Source organism: Lonchura striata, chromosome Z (assembly GCF_046129695.1).
Source record: "Lonchura striata isolate bLonStr1 chromosome Z, bLonStr1.mat, whole genome shotgun sequence".
Taxonomy (NCBI): domain Eukaryota; kingdom Metazoa; phylum Chordata; class Aves; order Passeriformes; family Estrildidae; genus Lonchura; species Lonchura striata.
The window spans coordinates 47,196,510-47,222,471 of NC_134642.1; the positions used below are offsets into that span (position 1 = coordinate 47,196,510).

Consider the following 25,962-nt stretch of genomic DNA (forward strand, 5'->3'; position numbering starts at 1 on the left):
TTTTAAGTAAGATTCAATGGCAGATAGAACTAGTAATTTTTTACTGTTTTGTTTCATTGTCATTATTCAGATCTCCATTTTTGGAGTTCTCCCAGTTTGCTGGTTACCAGTTGTATGGTAATGAAGAAGTACCTGCAGGAGGCATTATCACAGGCATTGGACGAGTATCTGGGTGAGAGATTCCAGTCATCTACATTGTTTATGATACGAAAAGGAAGAAAGTATAATTTTGTTTAGTTTCCAGTATTAGGATGTTAGCATTTTTAGTGTTTTGTTTCAGACACTCAAAAAATCAACAAAGTCAGTATCTCAATTTGTTTGATCATAGCTAAAAGGAAGTGAGGGTTTTTGGTTTGTTTTTTATTTGTTGGGGATTTTTACTTAGTGCCATTAGCTAAACAAAACATATATGCAGTTTCAGGTCTCCAATGAAGGAAAGAGATTAGTGCATCTGGAAAGCTATTTTAAAAAAATAGGGTGATATTTTCTCCTAAAATTTAGTTTTGCTTACTCAAAGTACCTCCAAAACTGTTATTGAAGTTAATTATGGTGCTATGCAGGATTATTTTACTCCCTAAAATAATGGAACAGGACATTATAGTACCGAGGCTGCTGCTACAATGTGCCCCTCAGCGAATGCAGGTGAGAAGAACTCTTAGAGCATCAGGGCTTCACAACTCCTTGACATGTTGCAGTTCTTAACCGACATACATATTTACTCATTAGAAATACTTTTCTCACTCGTAAAATTTTTTTATTTTTAGGACAGAATGCTTGATTGTTGCTAATGATGCAACTGTCAAAGGTGGTACTTATTATCCCATCACTGTTAAGAAACATTTACGTGCTCAAGAAATTGCCATGCAAAATCATCTCCCTTGCCTTTATTTGGGTAAGTCCCACTGCAGAAATAGCCAAGGTCCAGTGTTATGGGCAGCTGATTTTTCTGCAGATCTGACTAACCAGGAGTGTATTTAAGGCACACCTATTCAAATATATTTTCATCAGTACTGTATTATCTGTACAGAGGGTTGGCACATCTTAACTGGAGGGTGTGTGCACTCCTGCTGTAGGATTGGGTTTGTAAAATACAGATGCAACTGTTAACACTATATCACTTCTTTCTGTCATGGATAAGCAATATTTCCTGTACACTCATCCAGTCAATTCAAATTACAGTTAAAAAAAAAAAAAAAAGTACGTTCTGGTGGAGGATGTATCTGCATGAGAAAACATATTGAGGAAATAAAATTGTCAAAAATAGTTTGGATCAATACATTTTTAGGATTTGGGATGAATTTTTTTAAAGCAGAAATTTAATTGTATTTTATTTTACATTTTGAGATTAGCTTATTATTCAGTATTTAGCCAAACCTTCATGTAAGTTTTACTTACATAGGCTTTTATTATAAAAGATGAACAGAGTAATAGATATCTGTAATGTATTACTGGTAGTGTTTTCTTATCCTGGTTTTATACAAATACAAGAGGTTTCTGTCAATGTCTTCCTTTCAGCCTGAATTCCCAGTCTAATGACTTTTGAGCCTATTAGCCAGTTTCAGTCAGCTTTGACAGAGAGTTGTAAGTGTGTATTTCTGTGGATTTTGTGTATGTCAGCATCAGAGGAGGAAGACTTTCTACTGCATTTTAAAATATAGGGCAGGTTATGCCTTGTTTGTTCAGCTTAGTTTAACAACTTAAATATCAACTGTTTGCCAGCCTGGCTGCCTGTACTAGTTAAATAGTCAACATAAGTACAGATCCTGGCCAGCCCAAGTGCTTGAAGTTTCTTGCCCTGGTGATAAATCAAACATGTGAATAAGACCAATAGAAGGATTAGGAGAAGTGTGAACTTGAAACTGTTGGTGAGATGGATACAGTGACAATGTGGGTGTACATTTTGTAGAATTGCCATAGAAAGAGTCCTGGAAGGAAGAGGAGGACTAAATTTTATCTTAAAAAAAAAACAGAAGGAACTTAGCTTTGCTGTTTGCAAAACAGCAGTTACAATTCTTTTCATCTGAGTTACCAGCAAATTCTGTCTGTTCAGAGAAGTCTTTTTTAGTGGGTATTGGTGAGCTACTGTGGATGATTCTATTGTTTTAAGATCTTACGGAATGAGGAACTGTGGGACACAGCTATGCCTTTGAAAGAAAAGTTTAGGGGTTTTCCATCTTTGGAGGTATAATCCTTGCATGAACAATGTCATTCATGCCTGGTGAGTTACTTTACTGTTGCAGTTTCTGTACCTGGGCATGTTCCACTTGGTTTGAGCAGTGTGATAAGAGGGAGCACTTTGTAGTCAGTCAGCACTGTGCTGACTTTGTAATTTTCAAGTTGTTTGAACTGCCTTTTCCAGCAGTGATAACAGCTGCTTAGGTGCTAATTCTCATGTGGACACCTGGTGCTATTTGTCACTGAGTCAGTGACTGGTGTGGACGTTTTGTTTCGGCCACAGTCATGTAAAATGAGAGTGTGCATACAGACTGATGGTTGTATGTAAAAATGAATTACCAGGAGCCCGAGTTCTCAGAGATGCTTTGTCTCCATGTGGAGTTTCTCATAGTCTTCTGTTCTTCTTTGGATGCCTCTCATGACAGGCTGTATTTTCATTAATTGGGAGCAGAGAGGTAGCTGCTGTTGAAGACCTGTAAGCAGGAGGGTGTATCCTGAGGCAAGTGCACATAGTAAATGAATCATCCTAAAGGTAGTTTAATGTCTTTGTTGTGAAGTTTAATCAAGCTATGAAAAAACAGAGGCAGCACCTTTTGAACTCAGTGGTGATTAGCTCTGCCTTTTTCTGGAGCTTGTGACAGAATTGCAAAAGTATTGTTGAGTTAAAAGTGTACATTAAAAGTGTTCTTGGTTTAAATATTTTGTAGCAAGATGAGATTAAAAGTTTGTTTAGGGAGTTAGTTTAAGCACATCTGAGTTTATTTTCCATGAAAATCATTGGGATGGATGTTTTGGACAGGGGTGTTTGATGTTTTTCTTTTTTATTTTTCCAAAAAGAATGTGCTATTATACCTACATTCATGGAAATATATACAGTATTAGTGATAGTAATTGCTGTATATTTTATGTAACATGCTTTACCAACAAGTATGTAACACTGTTCAAAAAATGCTAATATAATTTGATCCATTCTAGTTGATTCTGGAGGAGCAAATTTACCTCGGCAAGCAGAAGTATTTCCAGATCGAGATCATTTTGGCCGTATTTTCTACAATCAAGCAGTCATGTCCTCACAAGGAATTCCACAGGTAATTTGCTTTTATTTAAGAATTAAATGTACTAAATAGTTTTTATGCCTTACCTCTTTTCAAAGCTTGTGCCCATGTTCTGTTTCTGATGGCATTGTATTATGCTAACCTGGTGGCCCAGTCTGGAACTTGGAAGCACTATATACACAGTAACTGTCCACAAGAATTCATTATAGTTTTGAAGAAACTGTCTACTTTCTTAGTCGTAGAGTTAATGATTTGACCTACATGCTCCTGTCTGGGAGTAGGAAGGAAATGGGCTTGGGAATGTGGTATGTAGGGCCATTTGAGAAAGCACTAGAAGATCTCTTGGAACAGTTCTGCATCAGCACTGCAAAGGTGAAGACTCCTTTGAGGATGGCTAATATATGAGACATATATTCCACTAACAGGGGTATGTGTATATTTATAAATCCATTTTATACCATGATGTGCTTTATGCTGAAATGGCCCTAATAATAAGGTTATTTTCTAATGCTTTAATGATGCTTAGAATTACTGTTAGTCAGTGTTCCTAGATTTAGAAGTTTGTGTCATGTTTCATGCAGTTTTGGGTTTGTGTCATGGTTCATGCAGTAATACATAGGGATCAGTTTTTTGATGCAGGTGGTGTGCTAGGGAAGCAAAACCACATGTTTTGCTGAATCTATTATTCATGAAGAATGTAAAATATTTGAGGATTGCTGATGGGCAGCTATGCCTGCAGTGACAGTGGAGGGTAGGATGTATGGTCCCAATGGAGTTGAGAAAGACAGGTAACAGAATAAAGACTTGAAAGAAATTGTTAGCAGGGACCTGTGAGAAGCTGTCAGGGAAGCTGGAAAAATCTATGATCTTAGAAGTTAACCTACTGTAAACAAAGGAAGACTACATAAAAGCAAACTGGTAATACCTACAGAGTTGCTGTCTACTCAGTCACCTCTCGCATCTTTGTATGGTTTTGTAGTCCTCTCTTATGCCTGCCTTTTGCAGGTATATATATACCTGCAAAAGGTATACCTATATACCTCCTATACTCCCTTTTGCAGACGAAAAAATTCAAGCTAATTTAGCTGCTGTTCCTGCAGTGTTCCACACCTTTGATGGTCCTAGTTCATCTTCTTTTCCTGGTCTTACTGTATTTTTTTTAGCATAAAGGAGATAGACTGCACCAACAGTCCTTAAAACAAGTCAAAAAGGGCAAATTGTATGGAACTTCTTAGAACTACCAGCTCTGAGAACTAGTCCTCGGAACTAGTATTTTTTTTCCTTTGATCAAAAGGGAGAGCAGGACAGCTTCCTTAATTAGCACTGAGGTACAGCAAAATTCATTTGAACTGCAGACTTTTTTCTGTTTACCAGGGGAAAGTATATATAACCTTCAAACAAAATAGTAAATTAATAGAAGAAATAAAGATGTTGTATGAAACCTACATTATTTATGGGCATCTGCAAGAGGTCAGCACAAAAAGAAGTTATGATCATAAATCCAGGTTCTCTTTTAGACCTGTGACCTGTACAATCCTGACAGATTATAGCTAATTGCAGTAAGAGCTGAGGAATGTAGAATATAAAAATTTATTCAGCTTCTGGTTTCTATACCATGAAAATAGCAAAATCTATTCTGAGTGAGAAACAGGTCACACATACTGTGGAACTTGTGATGACAATGTTTATTTTCAAGAAAAACAAGTTCTCTACTTTGAAACCCTGAAAAAGTTGGTCATTATCCTAGCAAAGGGCTGGTATATAGTTTAATTTGTGGTGCCTGCAATGTGCCCTGAGGCTCTCCCAAGTTACATATCACAGCAGTTATTTCACCCTGTGTTGTCTGAGGCTGGGCTGTCACACAGCCAGAGCCCATGGCAGTACTATGACACAAATCCCACCATAATACCATTACCCAGTATTCTTTTCAGAAGGAAAAAAACCCTTGGGAGACCATTGTTACTGATTCTTCTGCCCTGAGGCTCAGGGGGACATGATTCCAACCACTCACACAAGAGACTCCAATGGGGCCTTGGGTAGGGTATTTTTTCTAGGGGAAGGAGGTGGTAGAAGCCAATACTTTCAGGGTGAAGCAGATGCACCAGTCAAGGATACAGTATTCAGTCTGACTCCTTACATGACAGATACTGACTCTACAGGATTTTTGAGGAAACTATCTGTGTTACCTTGATACATTTTTGGTACATTTTGGAAGCAAGTAAGAGTTCAAATCTTCAACTGTCTTTTACTTTTCCAAAGAATCTGGTGATCCATTGCCTCTATAAAAATCCGAGGATGAAGAGTCCAGTAATGCGCTTCTCTTTAGGAAGTATGACATGATTTACTTCTGCAGTTCTTTCCAGCAGTAGAAATGGACCAACTGTAATGATTAGGTAGGTCTCCAGAGAAAAGCAGTGTTTAGCTAGAACAAAAATACTTAGGAGAAAAATATAGTTTGTAGTCATGTAAGACTCCCTGGTAGATTGGTCCTAGTGTTTTTATGGAACAGCAATTGGCAAAGGAATGATGTTTTGCTGAATTATCTTTTTTGGAGAAATTTGGAAATTCTTCTTTTTCCTAGAGCCTTCAGTCATGATCTGCTTTGGGAGTAATGATTTTTAGATATTATGTCAAAGATAGACATGTATACCCAGCTTGCAAGGCTGAAGTTACTGATGTTGGGCAGGACCTTTCTAGAGAAGCTTGACACTACAGTCATGCTTTTGTTTCCAGCATATCTTGAAATGTATTTTACATACTTGTAAAGTTGCATCAAAAAGTTGAATTTGTTATTCTTTGAATTACCATATGGTGTTGTATTAGGAGTAATTGTATTAATATACAATAAGAATTCAATATAAGAAAGAATTGTCTTTTAATAAAATACATTGCTGTATGTTATGACACTGATGAAAGTTAAATTTTCCAAGTATGACACTGATGAATGTTTACCTTTCTTTAAATATTTATGGAAAACTGAGAAAAATGTTTTACTGAAGCACTTCCTTTATTTAAAGGATGTGATAAGAGTGTATTTTGTTTGGGAGAGGTATCTGCTTTCTTTTATTTCAAAGAGGCACTGTTAATATTTGTAAATCTATTATTGATCCTGTGCTAACGTATTATAGTAGCTAGAACCATCTTTGCTGTCTTGAGAACATGCTTCTTTAGAAAATGGGATTAGGAAATTATGTTCTCTCTGATGTCCACTCCGGTTAATTCTTCTGAGATGGGAGTCTGGATATTGTTATTTTGCTACCTGATGTTCTATGCTTGGCCTGCTTGAAGTTCTCTTCATCAGTTCATTAGTTCTTCTCAATTTGGCCCTTAAAGTGCTTGTTTTTTTCCCCCTCTTTTATTTTCTAATTGCTGAGAGTGCTTTTGATTTCCCCCTCCACTTTTACCTGTGACTAATTTGTTATTCACCCACTACAGCTTAAATTACGTTGTTGTCTATATGGGTGTGAATCAGAAAGCTGTGATTAGCTCCTCATTTGCTGCTTCCTGAGCTCTCTCACACTTAGATGATGCATGGATATGATGGGGGATGGATCAGTGGATATGAAATAGTGTATGTGTACTCAGGACTATTGACTTTTATTGAACACATCAAGAATTTCTTTACAGCAATTTAGAAAATTAAATCAGGAGGTAGGACATTATTTGGGCATTTGACAAGTAGGTTTTATTTTTTCCACTAGATATATTTTCCAGTTGTTATGTTGGAAAATTAACGACCAAGTTAAAATGCAAGCACATTTTCTCAGTGTGAGCATGGTGAAATTAAGAATAGAAAAAAAACCACAAATCCTAGAGGGAAAAATGAAATAAACTTATTTACACCAAATTTCTTCCATTTCTAGAGACTTATGTTATTTTTTAATTTGCCAGGAGTTCTTTATTAAATGCACAAGAGAAGTACTGCAGATTAATCATGTGACTCTGAATATAGTTTAAGATCCTGAAAAATGTTTGCTGAAAAGGCTGTTTGATTTGATCATAGCAGATTGACATAGTTCATGTAGTCCTGCTACATGCGATTTAGAAGTTTTACTTTTATATGTACTATTATCTTCTAAATTGTGTCACCTTAGAAATACCTTGAAACAAGCTTAACATAAAATAATGTTGTTTTCTGGGGTTTTTTTAAGTGGTGATATGTGTGTGTATGTGTGGTTGTGAAAGAAAGTTTTTGCCTTTTTCATATGATTATTCCTTTTCTTCTGCTGTATAAGTGTCTTGGAAGGGTCTTTGAAGATGATCCTGTGAAGGAGAAATTGAAAAACTTCACTTCCATGATTGTCTACAGTTATACTATTCATCATATCTGGGGTCAAGTCAGTTTTGTAAAAGTATCACCAAGGTATTACAGGTAGAAAATGTTCACTGGGTAGGTGTTCATCTCAAAATTAGGCAAAAGGATGAAGCAGAAATTATTCATGTTGAAGCCTATAATGAGATGCTCAACACATCTCAAAAGGGCAAAATTAATTAGTTGATCTGTTGAAGACCTGAAATACCATACGAGGAGATGGGAGAAATTCCCTTCAGAGGATGTTAACAATGGTGCAGTTACGCCAATAAGCAGTAACTGAAGCCCTGATTTAAGTGTAAATACCAGGAGAAACCTATAGGTTTTAACCTATACTGTTCATGAGTTAAAATCAAATTCCATGGTAGAATGTGTGTCTCTTCAAACATATCACATACCTAGCTCATGGTGCTTCATATATGAGTTTTCCAGCAGAGTAGTCTGAAGCTCATGGTTCAATAGACTGGAAGATAAATGGAAGATAAATGGAAGATTCCTTATTTTTTAAAGATAGTCTTGCAGTGTTGTCCAATGACCTGTATTAAATACACAATATCTTGTGCCTTTGCTATTTTTAAGGGTTGGACAGTTCATTAACTTGTGCTTTTTGTTTTCCTGATAGATAGCAGTAGTCATGGGATCCTGTACAGCAGGAGGAGCATATGTACCTGCAATGGCTGATGAAAGTATTATTGTCGGCAAACAGGGAACAATATTCCTGGGAGGCCCACCACTGGTAAGGATATGGAAGTTTCTAGTGACATGGCCTCTTCCCTCCCCCTCCCCCCAAATCATGCTGTACACCTGTACACATGTACACCTTAAACAATTGAGACATTTCTTGGTGAGATATTTCTAGATACTCTGTAAATTAGTTTGTATTTTTAAGTGTATCTGAAAGTTTCTATCAATCAAATCTCTTTTGTTCATTAGAGGTGAATATATATAAATCAGACTGTGTCCAGGTGTTTTTATAATACTGGTTTTAGATTGCTATGCACATTTTCAATAGTAGAAATTATTTCTGTAATCAATTATGTACTCTCTAGGTTTGACACACAATTTGAAAAAATCAAAACCATTGTATCCCAAAGTTAAGATCAAAGATAAAAGAACTTGTGAATGAGGACCGGTCTGCTGTAAGGCACGCTTACACGCTTACAGTGGAGTTTGTCCTAGTCCTTCCCTTCCCTTCCCTTCCCTTCCCTTCCCTTCCCTTCCCGGACCTTCCCTTCCCTTCCCCTTTGTCTTTTGCTGACAAAGATTATTCAACTTAACAAAAGCTTTATGAGAATAAGGCTTGTGTTAAGATTTTTAGTAAGAAAAGTAACAGAGAATCATTCATCACAGCTATTCAAGTCTTGATGAAACATGGCTGGATAAATTTGCTTTTTTGAAATAGTCAAATTTGTGTCAGATTTATTGTACAAACTGGTCTGAGGCAGCACGATGGCTCTGTTTTGGTTACAGTCATTCGGGAACTTTAAGTTGTGCTTCCTGTGACAAAGTCAAATGTAAATCTAATGTCTTTCAAGAGTCTTTCCAACTAGAGCATGCCAAAGTGGAGAAATTGGTTTGTAACAGCATTGTTAATGAAGATACTGCTCCATGCATTCCTCTAGGAACAGGGGAGGCAAAGTCTCTTGGAAGTCACTTCCTTAAACACTTAAAATACTAGGAAAATGTGGTGTATCCCATTAAACTGTGGGAAAAGAGCCGCTGACAGATTTATTTGTTGACTACTTCCTAAGGCATGATTGTGTTACTCTCATTGAAAGTATGAAGGACTCATCCTTTAATGCGATTTAGTATTTATCTGTTTAGCTTTGCTCTCATGTCCACAGCATATTTTTGTATTGCATTCTTTTCCTTGAATTAATTTTTCCCATTGTAAATAATACATCTGATAAAAGCAGATTTGACAATTTATACCTCTTCCAAAGTTAAAAAAAAAAAAAAAAAGAAAAGAAAAAAGAGAAAAAAGGAAGGAAAAAAAAGTCTTGTACATCTTAAATAAATTCAGAATTTAACTGGCATGTGGAAAGCAGGAGCATGGGACATGCACCTGAAAGTACAAGGATACTTTTTTCCCTACCCTAGTAAAAAAAGGCATTTAGTTTGAAGGTTTGAAGTAATTTACTATTTTAATGGAAGCTTTCCAAGTTGTTAAGAAGAACAAAGTAATCAGGAAAAGCAGATGAAGTATTGAATAGCAACTATGCAATGTAATGGTAATTTACTTACTGCTCATTAGGATTTTGTTGTTAGACTTTTGACAGTAATTGTTTCAAATGTCCTACCTAGGTTTCTATTCCTTTTTATCTTGTATTAGTGTTTTTCTACTTGTTTATAGGTAAACTTAGACAAATCGTCCTCAAAATTAAGTCATTCTCTATAAAAATATCACTGTAATTTAGATATTTGGAGTTTCTTGCTGAAAAGTGGCATAAACATGAAGGAAGATACTATTTGAGAATATTAGTTGAGTGAGTAACATGTGATTTGTACATCTTTCCTTTGAGATAAGAAAACCAGTGTGATGAAAGACAGGAACTTTGTACATCAGAATGCTAGTAGATTAATTACTATAATTAAGAATAACTGCTCTAGTTGCAGGAAAACCTGAGCTGTTCAAGTACAAACCTTTTCAAAACGTTTTCAGTAAGACATCTGATTCTCAGCATGACCCATAAAACTGGCTTAGAAGATGAAAAAAAGAGAAGCAGATGCTTGTTCTCTGGGAATGGTAATCTGAGATGTAGCTCATGAGACTTTTGCCAGGATAGATATCTGGAAAGGATGACCTGAGTCAGGCCTCAAAGGGAAGTCTTGACTAGGCAAGTCAGTGACTGCAAGGGTGTTCTGAAGTTAAAAAGTTTTAAAATATTCCCCATTTTCAGAGGAAGATTTCATAACTATCCTCCAATTTAATTTGTTTCTTAGAAACCTGCAGATGTAATGATCCTTATCTTTGTGTGTATATGTCAAACTTTATTATCTCTACCTGTCAACCTTTCTGTTCTGGAGAGCTTTTCATATTCTCACTGAAAATATTCTACTTGCTTTCTTCTAAGCATCAAAACTACTTCAGACTCCCATAGAAACTCGCATTCTATGCTGTAGCAGATATTGTAGCCATTATCGAGTAAGCTCTGTTCCCAAAATGTCTTTCTTATAGGAAGAAAATTGGACTGGATTTTATTGTTTACCTGCCTAAAAACAAAACATCCCGAAGAAGTGAAAAAAAGAAATATCCTCTTTGTTACTTATAGTTAGTCTTGAGACAAGTATGATAAAAAAAATATGGATTGTAAGAACAGTCCACCATCTAAAATGGAAGTTTTCTTAGCCTCTTTTTTTGAAAAGGTGAGGAGTAATGACTTCATAAACACAGATCTCAATATAAGAGGACAAGTGTCACAGTAGCAGTAGTATTCAGGGCCATTCTTCTGCATTTTCTCAAGTGGACTATCTGTATCCTCATCTTTGGCAGTACTGCTTGGTAGTTCTGGCTGCCATGTAGGCTCTTGTTCCAGAAACTTCTGATTCTTCCTTCCTTCGGTAAAATTTGCTACTTTCTGTGCTCAGAGGTGAAAAAAAGTCTGGTAAAAAGAGGGAATAAATTTTTCAAATTCATGTGTATTTATGCACTGGGGAGTTTCCTGCATATTGGCGTCATCAGTTGTGGAAAATGCATATCACAGCTAAAGTTTATGTTCATAGCTTTTAATAATTTCTAACTGAAGTAGCTTGAACAGGTGTTTCTTTGAAAATGCCCACATATATTTTTGAGACTCTTTCTTGCAGTCTTAGAATTTACAGAACTTTAAGGTAACTTCAACCACTAACTCTAAGTAACTTTTAACTGTTGCTTAAAGCTACAGTTTGTAGAATGCTCTGCTCCACTGCACTATCTGGAAAGGTGATGGAGCAAATACTAGTTCTCACTTACTCTGGCAGAATAAGACGCATTTAGGCTGCAGAGTGCAGTTCTAGGTACTCCAGAATGAGCCTGAGTGAGCCAGCAAAAATCCATGAAGATGATGGGATGATGGAGTGGAACATCTGTAAAATGAAGAGGGTGTGAGAGAGATGAGACTTTTCAATCTGGTGAGTCTTAGGGTAAATCTATCCATGCCTTGCAAGGGTTAGTAAATGTAGTGGAACCAAACTGCTTGTTGCTACCCTGTGATAGGTCAAGAGGCTGCCAGGCACAAACTGAAGTATGTGACGTTCTGTTTAGTCGTAAGAAAACATTTGCTGCAATGATGGTCATGCCAAACTGAGTTGTCCAGAGAGTTTATGGAGTCTCCATTCTTGAGCTGTTCAAGACTCATTGTTATTACATGGTCATTAGCAATCTTCTCTGGTTTACCCTGCTTTGAGCAGAGGAGTTAAACTTTGCAATTTCACACAGTGGCACAGACAGAGACCACAGCTCCAATATTGTGATTTGGAGAAGGAAAACTTCACCTCTATGGAAAAATAAAACTGTTTTTGTAAAATACTTTAAAATTAGTCTCTGGATTTCCACGTCAATGGAAATAATTGCACTATTCAGCTTTGTGCCAAGTTCTGCAGTAGTTAATAGTTTGTTATAACTGGTTGTATAGTGGTAGATGTATGTAATTATTTCATAGAATCATAGAAAGAAATAATATAATCAAATGGTAGAATCACTTATAATACACCCTAAACGTCATTGACCTCACACTGCCAAATGCAACACTAAACTGTGTATTAAACCCTTAAATGCCACATCTGTAGGCATTTAAATACCTCCAGGGATGGTGACTCAGCCACTACTCTGGATAGCCTCTTCCAATGCTGCATAACCCTTCCAGTGAAGAAATCTTCACTTCTCTTAAAGGTATCTTCTGTTCACTGTTTAATTATGTTCACTCAAGTTAATTATGTCTCTGACAGAAAGTTTCCATTAATTAGTATGCCACACCTTCATATTCCATGGGTAATTCAAATTTCAAAGCAAGAATCCACTGTTGAAAAAATAGCTATACTTAAATTTGCAAACTTGACAGTTTGGAAGTGTGTGTAAGAATATATATATGTGTATTTATATAACTAGTGTGCTTCATTTTTAGATATGAGACTTGGAAACTGAAATCTGTTTCAGAAATTATTATAGTTTTCCTTCCTTGCTTGTACACCGCTTCTGTACTCCCTGTGGGTGGTGAATGGTTTCTCCAGCTTTCAAGTAATCCTTTTCAATGCACTTTGTTCTAAGGAGGAGACCATTCACTTTTAAATTACCCTTTCATATCTAAGACTACACAGATCTAGGCTTTGGATTGAGCAGTCCAGGTTCTTTTATGGAGACATTGTACTTGATCCAAGCAGTTACATGCCACTGATATGCTCTTTTAAGGAAAATTATTCTTACTAAATTGTTGTGTATTCACTGGAAGGTTTAGAAAATAAAAAACTTCTAATGATTGTTTAATCTACTAATGTTAGTAGTTAAAATATTAAATACCAACATTATTTAATGTTAGTATTTACTAGTAATATTAGTACTACAGTATTTAAATTAATAGTAATACTATTACTAATATATTTAAATTACTATTTAAATTAGTAAGCTAAAATTCACAGAAGTGTTTATGTAGAGAAAGCAAAATTGAAAAATCCTAGGTGTCTGGTTTACTGTTTGCTTGAAACAATGCTTGGAAATATCTCATTTGAAATTTCATGGTAAGTGCTGAGAAAATTTTTGTGGAAAAGTACATTTATGATTCTGAAGGATATGTAAGTGTATGCATACAAATTATGAACACAGCAGTAAATATAACAGTTGGGAGTATCTTTGTAAATAAAAACTACATATTCACATTAGAATAAGCACGCAAAGTCAAAGAAAAAAAAAGTAATTTTTACAAGATTCAATGTTGTCATATTTTGATAATCTGAGGGAGAGTAAATGGGGAAATATGATTAATGAAGAAGTATTTTGCAAAGATCTGTTATTACTGTACGTAAGATGGTATCAATATTAATGCAAGACAAGTGTCAACTCTGAAGCTCATTTTCCTTTCCTTGTGTTAGGTTAAAGCAGCAACAGGTGAACAGGTGTCAGCAGAGGATCTTGGAGGGGCAGATCTTCACTGCAGGTTTAAAGAAATATTTTCCCAGAGTTAATTTCTTCCATATTGTAGACTTCCCCATCCCCTCACCCTGCTCTTTCCTTATTTACTTTTGCTTTTAGATCTTTCTTAAGCTGTGTTTACCTTTTGAAAATTATTATGTGTTATCTGATGCTGACTGATTGTTTTATAGTTAGAATGTCACGGTTACATTGTGTTGCATTAGTTAGCATTATTTCATTCATTTATTGCTTTAAAATACTCACATGTCTAGTGTACTTCAGCATCATCCATAATATGGAAGACTTTAATAATGAGTGTTAACAGAATAATATGTATTGAAAAAGATAATGCATTTTACAGACCATATCTTTCTTACTGTCATGTAGAATTCCCTACAAGCAAGATCAAAATATCTTGTACTTTTTGTAAAAAATACTTCTTACCAACCCAAAAATATGTGCACTTTCAAGTTCTGCAATTATTAATAAACAAAATTAGGTATTACTGCATAGGAAGTTATCTATTGCTGTATAATACATGCTTATTTGTTACTTCAATTTGAAATTAATAAAGAATTCTTTTGAAGGGCAGTTCATGTCATTTTGGTAAACATATTTTTCTTTATAATTGAAATTAATTTTTGCTGGATATGAACAATGCTTGTTACATTTTATATTACCATTTAGATTTTTTTATTTCCTGCATTTTATTTCATGTCTGATAACTTGAATGTACTATTTTGAAGAAAAGTTCGGGCATGGGTTTCATTTTTAAAGTAACTTCATAATGAAACACAGCCGAATTGTTGCATCTATATTTTCAAGGTCTTAGAAGCTTTAAAATGTCAAGTTTTCATTACCTGATTTATGTGTGTTTTTTTCCCAAAGTATTCATCTTGCTGTTGTTGTTTATATACAGAAAATCTGGTGTAACAGATCATTATGCTTTGGATGACAATCATGCACTTCATCTGGCAAGGAAAGTTGTAAGAAGTTTGAATCTCCAGAAGAAAGTAGATGTGAGTGTACAGAGTCTGAAAACATTTCATTGTTGAAATTAGGAGTGCTCTTCTCTGCCTGACTGATATAACACTTGTTTTATAGAGCACATCTTTGTCTATGACTTTACACATCTGAAAATGGAAGTTATGGTTCTTGTCCTTAAAGATTTCTTTGATGCTTCAGTTCTGCAATTATGTTCCTGTTGTATTATTCCCATTAAAACTACTGGGATTATGTGCTGGAATGAAGCAACTAGAAGAGTGCTTCAGAGTCACAGAATTGCACTTGTAGATTAATCTAATCTTGTAAGATACTTAATTTTAAACCCATATGATCATTTTCCACGGGCTTAAAATTAGATACCTGTTAAAGCATCTTTTTGCGTAGACATTTTCTGGGATTATTAAGGTGTTGAAAACCAAGGGGATAGACCTAAATCTTGACAATGAATTGTACTGATTTAAGAATTCCTTATAGTAAATGGGATGGGTAGCATATGGGGGTGGAATTGCTGTATTTTATTTTAGTAGGAGATATGAGAGGGTGAATGGATGTTCAGGGAAGGCAAGATACTGTATTCAGTTGTGTGAGAAAATCTTCACCCATTTTTCAGAATGCTGCCTGCCTTAGAGGGCACAGGGGGAAAGTAAGCAAATAGGAGGACATGACTAATTTTTTATAACGTGGAAGAAGTAGAGCACATGTGGAGATATATGCAGGAGTAGGAAAAAGGTAACAGTAAGTGCCTTCAGTTTAGGAAATTTGGTCTTTATGCAAAATTACAAGCCAGTACAGGCATTTTGGTGTTGTTGGTGAAGAGAAGTTGGCAAATTAATTGTTGTTTGAATTTTTAAGTCATAATGTGAACTTTGTTGTGTAAATTGTTTGTTAAATTGCCACAGGTAACTATAGAACCTTCAGAAGAGCCTTTATTTCCAGCTGATGAAATATATGGAATAGTTGGTGATCAGCTGAAAAGAAATTTTGATGTCAAAGAGGTATGATTAATGCAAGATCCATATGCCCATACATACATGCACCCATTTTCTTGTAGGAAATCACTATTTATATTGTGATAATTGATAATACCTGATTTGTGTACTTACTTCTTTATATTTTTGTCCAGCAGATGCATTGCAATAGCAGTGACTTGTTGAAAATATAATCTGTTTCAGTTATACTTTAGAGAAACATGAGCAAGAATGAGAGATTGGTAACATTCTGAAGATGCTGGCAGAAACGGGAACTCCTCATTGGCAAAGCATTCTATAGACTTACCCAGGAATATTATGGCTTGCTTTTTCTGTCAATCCTTTGAAAGATTATTTCAATATTTATGAAGCACACCAAATAATTGAGCCTTGTTCCAACTGTGTTGAAAGACTACTGTACCCTACTGCAGGTTTAGTGTAATTATCTGCCTTGGAACCTTCATGTGACCCAACAGGCTTTCTCATATTTTCCACAAATCTCACATTCAGAGCCTTTTTCACTAATAGCCAAGTATGTATTTGGCAGAAAGTACAAGGATTTGCTTTGGGGAAAAATAGATTAAAAGTTTTGTTGAATTTCATAGTTCACTCTCAAAAGTTTGAATAGTTTGGATTTATGTTCTTTTAAAGTGTAAATAAGTATCTCCGGGTTAATGTCTTGCTAACAGTGGATCTGTATTTATAAAAAATGGCTCCTTTGCATCACAGAGAAACCTCAAATCAGATCTTCATTTTTTTTGTATGTTGCAAACTCAAGCAAGCCTAAAAATAATCATATCTCTAAGAAAGTGACTCATGAGTGTATATGTGTTTTTCTTTGCAAATGAGAGGATATTGATTAATGTTTAATATAAGCAGAGGTTTTTCTTTGAAATTCAACTAATCAGGAAAACATTGTTCCTGTGTAATTTAGCTATTTGTTTAGAATATTCTTAATCTCAAAATTCTATTTTTTACAAACATGTGAGTGAATCACACTTAAAAAACTAAACAGGCTTTGCCTGCCATCCAAACTGTTTATATGATGGGCTGCTTGGTGTTCTATAAATGGAAAGGTTTTAAGTTATATGTTGTCATGGCCATCCTTGCTAAACAGTTGAAAACCTTGAAAGATTAGGAATTCAATGTTATTTTTCCATTTCTTCTTAAGGTTATCGCTAGAATTGTAGATGGAAGTAGATTTGATGAATTCAAAGCCTTGTATGGGGATACTTTAGTTACAGGTAAGTAGAAATATAATTATTCTGTATATGTTCCCATTGGTTTTATGGTTGGATTTACTGTGGCTCACCACTGATATTTTTAATGATTATTCTCAGAAGAAATGCAGTTTCTGTTACCAGGAGAATGTCTTACCTTTATATGCTATGGAAAAATAATTTACAAATTAATCTCTGTCCTTTAGGATTTGCAAGAATTTTTGGTTACCCAGTAGGAATTATTGGAAACAATGGAGTTCTTTTCTCAGAGTCAGCAAAAAAGGTAAATAGATAGATAACTAGCTTCTTTGCCATTGAGAAACAAAACTTCTGGTGAACAACTTGCTCTTGAGAGGAGGAACTTTTTTAAATAATGAAAGAGACCTGGCTCCACATTTTTCATGTAAATGTGGAACAGGTATAGGCTGCTAATAAGCTGAAAAAAAACCTGACCATAATTTAGAAACAGTGTTTGGTAGATTTTTCTGATGTGAAGAGGATAGGCCAACACCAGAACAACATTTGGATTTGTGTGAATACAGCATAGTTGAAATAGTATATCCTGAAACTTACATCTGTTTCAAGACAAGTCAATCCTGATTACATCAAACACCCTGTTGGGTATTTCTAAACTCTAAACCATGAAGTATTATGGAAAATCACATCTATGTTTTTGTAATAACTGGAAAATCTTAAACCTGAATTCCAGTACTGAGTTCATTGGTTTACCAGAGCTTTAATTTTCATACTTTGCTGTGGCTTCTGGCTTAGAATAATGAGTTAATACATGTGCAGTCTTTCAAAATCTGTGAGCTAAAACATTTGTTTTGTGAATGAAAGGCTGTGTGTGAAGGAATATTTTATCACAGTTAACAGGGCTTTACAGTTTGGACTTCAGGGAATGATGGTGATAAAGAGTATCTGGGTATTGCAAAGTGTTTACCTTGGTCTGTGTTGATTGCTTGAACTCTTTATTTTTTCAAGAAACATCTGTCAGGCAAATTTTTTGTAATAGCAATTATATATGCTAGTTTTATTCTAACAGGCTTCTTGAGCTAATGGTGAGGAAGTTGGTATTGAGAAAATAAAGAAAAAGGAAGTATTGATGAGAGAGGTGGAGAAAGGAAGTAATTTTACTGGATTTATTGCTGTTATAAAATAATACACAAAATTGAGTTTCATGTGCTGAAGGAATACTTCCAACTTGAAGCACTGTAATACATGACTTTTTTTCATCTCAGATTGGTTTTAACAGTTAATTCCAGGTAGAAAATAACTTTTGCAGTATTTCTCATAGTTTCATTATTTTTCTAACAATTTAGCACTACAACTTTTTTTCCTAACAATGAAAAAAGAATGTAAGGAATCTTCATTTTCTGACTTTTACTCGCATATCACTACTGCAAAAGGAAATTCTCCTCTAGAGAAACCTTTGTCCATGATTCTGGTTCTATGAGCAACATGCCTTAGCAATACTCGTTTTTTTCTTTTTTTTGCATTTTTGTAATTAATTGTTGAACATTTTTCTTACGATCATCACTATGCTATTCACATGTTTCTGTGAAGATGATACTTAATTATTTTTCTCTCTTTTTTTCTTTTTATAACCTTTGCAGGTTTTATATAGTGAAGAGGTTAGATATTTTTTCAGTTGTGCTACATAACCTTGCTTTGTTTTGTTTATCAGCAAGTGTATAAATAAGCCAAGGAACTTTAAAGATGTAGATTAGTTGAAATGGAGGCTTGGAATCTACTATTTGTAACTTTGCTGTGAAATTGTTTTTTTGCTAGTAAATAGGGAGAGGGCATCTAACTTCAGGAAAGGGAGAAAATGTTACAGCAATTGGCAGGGCCATGGGTAAATAATGTATATGGGCTTTTCCCAGTTTTAGAGAGTACTTTTATTTTGTACAGAAAATGGAGAGATATGTTTTTCCGACTGACTGACTTGATTTCTCTGAGTCGTACTAAAGTCAATGTCAGATGCCACACTGTCACTGTCAGTTGTTTAACTGCATATTTTCTGAGTCACAGCAGTTGAGCTTTTCAGTAATAGTAGTAATGCTTTTAAGAATATTACTTGTTTTACCCATGGTATCACAGAGTTTTGGAGATCTCTTACTACAATGAATGCATGTTTTGCAGTTAATTTTGGGTGAAGGAGAAGTAGTATGGCACTTCCTGATGGAAATACTGTGGTAGGTATCTGTAGAAGGATTTAGCATAGGCATCAGAATGCTGGTAGTGATAGCTTCACTTTTCAGCTTTTAATGGCTTACTCTTCATTTTTTTTCCTCTCTACAGGGTACACATTTTATCCAGTTGTGTTGCCAGAGAAATATTCCCATTGTGTTTTTGCAGAATATTACAGGTGAGTAAGAGCCAGTTTTTGAGGTTTCACTTTGTTGTAGATTTTGCTGTTAATTGTTGAGTGCTTTGTAGTGCCTACATCTCCAGCCTGTTTGGAAATCAGCCTGTCAGCAGCTGCTGAAGGCCTTGCCGTATGATTTGCCCCTCAGTTCTTTCTGCAATGTGTTATGAAGCGCACAGTATGACATACGGCACAGCATTATAATATAAAGCTGATGAGCCTTTTGTTCTTGTTGTATTTATTTAGGTTTCATGGTTGGCAGAGAATATGAGGCTGGAGGGATAGCAAAAGATGGTGCTAAGATGGTAACTGCTGTAGCTTGTGCCAGTGTACCTAAAATAACCATTATTATTGGTGGCTCTTATGGAGCTGGAAACTATGGGATGTGTGGAAGAGCATATAGGTAAGTGTTGCTTCAAATTTTAACAGGAGATAGAAAAAATTTGAGAGCGCATAACCTTGAAGTATCATTCAAAAAAATCATCTGAACTCTTGAAGAAGTTGTGCTGTTTGGAAAAGAAATGAGTTCTTAATGAGTATGTTCATAAGTAAATAACAGCCTGAAATTTGTAGAGATAATAAGGCTCATGATTCACCTTGAATTAGGTGACAGAGGAGACCTTCTAAAAGTAAACATGTTCACATCCTTTTCTCCCATTTCAGTTCTTGCTGGAAAAATTGTAAAATCCTAAGCAATTATTGAGAAGTATAGGCTGGTCCTTTATTCTGCATTCATAGGAAAAAAATATCAATTTGTGTAAAAACTCCTTATTCACTTCAATCAGCCTGCTTTTATGCATAAGGTTTGTATAGCCCCTAAAGATTTTTTTGATTGACCCTTTGGTCAACAAAAGGGCTTAAGTGATTTTTTAAATTTAATTTTTTAAGGTTCCCCATAATATTGAAGTTAGTTGAGATGTTTAGGAGCAAAATTCTTGTGGGTTGGGAATGTGAGCTGAAGAGACTCAAGAAAGAGAAATATTTTTTTAAAGGTGAATAATGGAAGTGAACATGAAATGTAATACTGCAAACATTGAAGTATGTTAATGTACCTTTTTAAAAAAAATTTATATTGTAAAACTGTCATGCATAAAAATGTATTCTTAATTGAGTGAAAATTAGTTCTTCACTAGGAAATGTGACAATGTCTTACCTTAATGTTTAATACGTATTTTTTCAGTCCAAGATTTTTATATATGTGGCCAAATGCTCGCATATCGGTGATGGGAGGAGAGCAAGCTGCAACTGTTCTAGCTACAATAGCTAAGGACCAAAAAGCAAGGGAGGGAAAACAGGTATATCTTTCTTCTTTAATTTCTAACAAAGTCATTATCACTTACTCTTTTACTGGAGTTGGTCACTTTGTGAGCTAGGAAGGGGTTGAAGAGAGTGAGACACCAGTGAATTACCCTAGTGCCAACTAGTGCACTGACAAACATGAAGCATTTGTGAAAGGTTATTGTTTGCTTCTTTGAAATGTGAAGATCATTCATAACGTTTCTTATTTTTGCTTAAAAAGAGGAGTATTTCATATTCCATTGTGTTTTTGTACTTTGTGCACCAAGTTATTTGTTCTACCTGAGATAAGCAATCAGGAATCCTCCTTGGTTTGGAAGTATGAAGAGGAATATGTCAGGAAAAAGTGTCTTTACAATTATTATGAAGGTGACAGTTTTAGAGAAAGTTCATCTTCAAATGATTTACTGATTGAGAATTATGCAACTTGTAACAGTCTGGAGAGGTTTCGAAAAGTTTTTGCTGATTTCAACATTTTAATTGAAAATTGGAGGTATAGTGTTTATATAATAAACATATCGTACTAAATTTTGCAGTAATATTTTATAGTTTTACTGCATACTCTTTTCTGCTGAGTTGTGCTTTTTTGATTACAAGGTTTATGATTATACTACTTCATACAGTAGTATAATATACTTGATCCCATAAGAAGTGGTTTTATTGATGTCTTAAAATTATTCATATTTATCATGAATAGTTAATCTGAATAGTGAAGCAGTATGAACATGTTATCTCAGTGTCATTACTTTTCAACACTTGATTTGTTCTTACTGTGGTTAGAATGTACTCACCCTTATCTCTGTCTTAATTTTCCAAACCCATGATACCTGGAAAGAAGGTCAAGAAAAATAATTAGTAGTAGTTAAATGTCAGTCAAATGTGTTAGAAACTTGAAGGTTATCTGAATTACTGTGACCAATCTGTATCATAAGAAATCCAGTGTTAGAATAGCTCAGGCTTAACATTATTAAAAAATCTTGCCAAAGGCAACCCAATTTTTTTTTTCAAATACACTAGCTTCAGTAATTTTTCAAGTGGTAATTGCCAATTACTCTTGCATTTAGTTAAGTATATGTTTATTCTCCTTTTTCCACCCGCTTGATTTGGAAAGTGCTATTTGAATTTTGTTGTCAAACATGCAAAATTGACAACTGTATGCTAAAAGAGTAAAAAAACTTTGGGCAGATAATTTAGTCATTTTCTTCAGGTTGATGCTGCATATAAAGCTCTACTATCATTGGAGAAGAAAATATTAAAGAATATTTTATGTGGTTTTTTTTTAGTTTTCTGAGGCAGATGAAGCAGCTTTGAAGGAGCCAATAATTAGGAGGTTCGAGGAGGAAGGAAACCCTTATTATTCCAGTGCAAGGTAACCTACAAATAACTATTCTAAAATTTAATTGTAGTCATGGGACTTGACATATAATTCTTAGTATTAAAGAACAGCAGAACAGAGCAATTGGAACCAAAGATTGTGTTTGATGTGCATGTCTTGTCTGTCTTATCTCTGGGACCTGATACTATGAATTGTTTCAGAAGACAGCATGCACTTGCAGGAATTACTTCACTGGTTCTGTAAGAAATTATGTGGTAGCATGGAGTTTCTATGCTATGTGTTTTATTCTGGATGAATTTTATATCATTCTTCCCAGTGGAGCATCTGGTCACCTTTCTAAAGGTTGTTGAACGGTATAATGAGTGGCTGCATGTGTATTAGCAGGAATTCATTGTAGTGGGGTCCTGCAAGTAGAAGAGGCCAGTGGAAAAGGAGGTAGCAGTTTCAAGATGACCTGAAGCAATTGGCAAATTTCAGGAACTAATTAGGCTAATGAGACAAAGTGGCATCCTGAAGTTATCCAGACACATCTGGAAAGTAGCTTGGAAGGCTTTTTTGGCCTTTGATGGTTATTTTGCATTAGTTTCATCCTGTCATTCCTAATCTTCCTGCATATATTTCTGCTTGTGGTATCCTAGAGCTAATTTTCCACAGGCTCTCAACTGCTAATGATGGTAGAGGGTAGCATATTTCAGTGACCCATATGTCAGCTGTGAAAGCAGCAGAGCTGGCAGTGAACAACCCAGACTTGTGGAGTATGTAGAAAACAACTTCCTGGTCCAGGTATCAGACAAGCCAGCCAGAGGTGCAGCATTCCTGCGCCTGGCACTCAGCAGTGCAGAGGGGCTCATTGAAGAGGTCATGGCTGGGAGCAGCCAGGGCTGTGGCAGGCACAGCCTGGTCGGGTTCAGGATCTCATGGAATATGAGGCAGCAAAGAGAAACTCCAGACCCTAAAATTAGAAAGAGTGAACTTGCAGATGTTTAAAGCGTTAGTAGATGAGATCGCTTGGGAAACTCCTTAAGGACAGAGGGGCTGATTAAACCTGTCAATTCTTTAAATACACTTTTCTTAGAGCACAAGAGCTCTTTATTCCTGTGTGGGAAATTGAGCATGGCAGGGTAGAAACTGGCATGGCCAAGCAAGGATTTTCTCCTGAAACTGAGGTGTAAGAAGGAAGTGTACACACTGTGGAAGCAGAGGTAGGTAACCTGGAAGAGCTCCTTCTTCACGATCAGAAGTAAGATATGAAATGATTGTTAACTTTTACTCTTTTGTGTAGGCATAGTGGAATATACTTAACTGATATATTTAGACCTGGGAAATCAACACTGATTTTAATGTTTAATCAAACGAATACCTTCAATCAGGCTTGATCTTTTATGCATAGTAAAAGAAATAGCACAGAAGTTTTTAACAGCTGACTTTGTGCTCTAAGGCAAGAAGGAAAAATGAAAAAATATGTATCATCATTTTTTATTACTGGATTTTAAGGAGAAGAATATTCTATATAATAACATTTAAAAATGAATCAAACTGTCTGTATTTAAAATTAATCCCTACCCCAGAGAAGATGAATACTGTGGGTTTTTTTACATTTGCTTTTTTTTTAGTCAGACTCTTTTACCCATGATTTATTTAACACTCAATATATTAGATAAATTAGCAATATAAAAACTTATTCTCTCCCAAAAACCGACAGATGATTGTCAGTATTTACAACAGTAAGTTACTAATCTGTAACAAAGTGGTTTTATATGTAAAGACCAATGTTAAAAAAATCACATTTTAAATTTTTAATAATGTCTGATTTTTAGACATCAAACATGAGTGTTTAATATCAACTTTGTGCTCTCTGATGAACAATGTTTACCAGCTTATGTTTTCAGAATATTTGGCCATTTTGTGAAGTTAAGTTGTTAATCTAGTAGTCACCCCAGCAAATAGCTTAAATTTGTCCAGCCCAGGTGTTAGAAAGTACTTTTATTGCTAAGTGATGTGTCATTTTTTTGAAAAAGCAGGGTAGATACGTGCTACTGTTTCCTTTTGGAAGGAAAATATGACGTGCACAGATGTGAGTTGGCTGAGAACTAGCTTGATTGTATGTGGCTGTGTTCATGTGATGTTGCACTCAAGATAATAATCCCAGCTGAGACATGAAGTCAAATGTCAGACCTGAAATCCCACTGAGGTTTACCTGGCTATAAGCAATGAAGATGAAATGCCTCTTTTCACAAAGGAGTGCTTTTGACAACAGTGTGTGAGTGGCTCAGGTCAAAGCAGTTCTGGCTGGTTTCTCTCATTTTTCAGTTCAAGTAGGTGCAGTCTGCATTGTCTAGGAGCTTTTAATTGCTCTCCTTTAGAGTTAATTGGGTATTTCAGCAGATATACTCATGTTTCCTGCCCTTTCATGCTTTGTATTAACTAATTCCTAAGCAAAATCTCAGATCAATAGGTCAGAAGTTTTCATTACTGTGTGGAGTAGGCTGTCCAAGCAGAAACAATGAGATGAAGTGGATTACAATATTTGCAGCAAGTGTGCTCAGAGGGAATGATGTACCACTCACCTTGCACCTTGCAGACAACCCTTTCTAATCAGCCCACATCAGCAGCTGCATTTTAGCAAGCATTTTCTGTAATTCAGGGAGGAATTTTTTTGCAGCCCATTCCTGTTGGGTTCCAAGCACGGTAAAAACCCAGCTGATTGTCTACCAAATGTCAGGATACTGTAATTGAAATGGAATCCAGGCAGCCTTTGTTTTGTAAGAGCCCTCCACCAAAGAAGTCAGCAAGGAATCTCTAACAAACAGCTTTGCATTTCTGAGAGAACAATAAAGCCATAGATGAGCACAAAGATTGTTCTCTGTATTGCTGCTTGCGTGCAGCTTGTCTGGAGGCTCCCTCATGCTGTCCTCCTGCCTAATGTCTGTCTCACCCTTAACAGCCATTGAGATTGATGTGACCCTTCCACTTGACTTCATTAGGCTTTGAATCAAGCTTTTAGCAGCAATAAGGAGTGATAAGGAAAATGTCCTGATGATCTTAAAAGGCAAGAAAATATCCCTGTTTAGTCTGTTTCTATTGTTTTGCTTATAAGTGATAACTTGATATACATGCAGGTTGTCAATATTGTTCCCTGTAGTTGTATTTTCTAATCAGATTTTAACCAATTTTTTGATTATAACCTTTCACAATGAACAGTCTTAATTAATGGCAGTCATTAGGCAGCACCCTTTTTAATGAGTTATATTAATCTGCTCACAGGTTTCTTAAAAGATTTCAGTGGTTTGCATCTTAACAAATTACGCAAGGATTTTACTTTAGGCAACTTCATTTCTTTTACTCACACTGTCTCAGTTACAGATATTTTATTAGTGTAATGTGACTCATATTCCTGCAATGGTGTTTTAATTGATAGTTTAATTATTAATGTTACATCCCAGTAGAGAATGAAGTTTTTTTTTTTAACAAAGAGAAGCAGAAGCCAGGAGTGACGATATGAAACTAGCTTGACTTGCATGCAACATAAAATTTCTGCGGTTGTCAATATAAGTCAATTGTGTTGCTACAAAAAAAGGAAAAAAAAAACCAACCCAAATCTGCCATTGAAATGTGCTTCATATTTTGATTTTTATGTCAGCAGTAATCACTGTGAAGTTGTGTCTTGCAAGGTACTGCACTAAGTCGATGATTCTTTTGGAGTCATTTCATCCCTGCCCTTTCCAGGCCCTGAGAAAATGTGTTGAACATTTTAAGTATTATGAATTCCCTCATTCTGTTTCAATGTGTTTCATAAATAAGAAAGTTAATTCCAGGTATTTATTAGGAAAAAAAAATGTTTATATGCAGAGCAAACAAAGCTGTAGCAGTCAAAAAACAAAAATTTGCTTAAAAATAGAAATTAAGCAATTTGAGATTGTTCATTAATTTGGGGTTTTTTTCATAGTCTTAAGAAAACAGAAGGTTGGGATTGATTTGACCTCACAGAACTACTTTTATTTTCATTATTAAGGAGGATCTTCTTCATTTGTTTGGTAGATTTATCTGACTATATTCATCATAACTAAATCAAAACACAAATTCAAGGTGAAAAAAAAAAAGAGCATATGCATTAAACTTTG

General features: G+C 35.3%; 1 protein-coding gene across 1 annotated transcript in view; it reads left to right on the forward strand.

The window, feature by feature from the left end:
- MCCC2 (methylcrotonyl-CoA carboxylase subunit 2) overlaps positions 1-25,962 on the forward strand; it is a 36,684-nt gene that overhangs the window by 7,147 nt on the left and 3,575 nt on the right. The window contains exons 4-16 of the mRNA XM_021537142.2: positions 71-172; positions 765-892; positions 3,151-3,263; positions 8,165-8,278; positions 13,606-13,670; positions 14,565-14,664; positions 15,550-15,645; positions 16,790-16,862; positions 17,045-17,121; positions 19,143-19,209; positions 19,456-19,612; positions 20,390-20,504; positions 21,789-21,874. Coding sequence (XP_021392817.1) covers positions 71-172; positions 765-892; positions 3,151-3,263; positions 8,165-8,278; positions 13,606-13,670; positions 14,565-14,664; positions 15,550-15,645; positions 16,790-16,862; positions 17,045-17,121; positions 19,143-19,209; positions 19,456-19,612; positions 20,390-20,504; positions 21,789-21,874 — 1,293 coding nt within the window. The remainder of the gene's footprint in view (positions 1-70; positions 173-764; positions 893-3,150; positions 3,264-8,164; positions 8,279-13,605; positions 13,671-14,564; positions 14,665-15,549; positions 15,646-16,789; positions 16,863-17,044; positions 17,122-19,142; positions 19,210-19,455; positions 19,613-20,389; positions 20,505-21,788; positions 21,875-25,962) is intronic.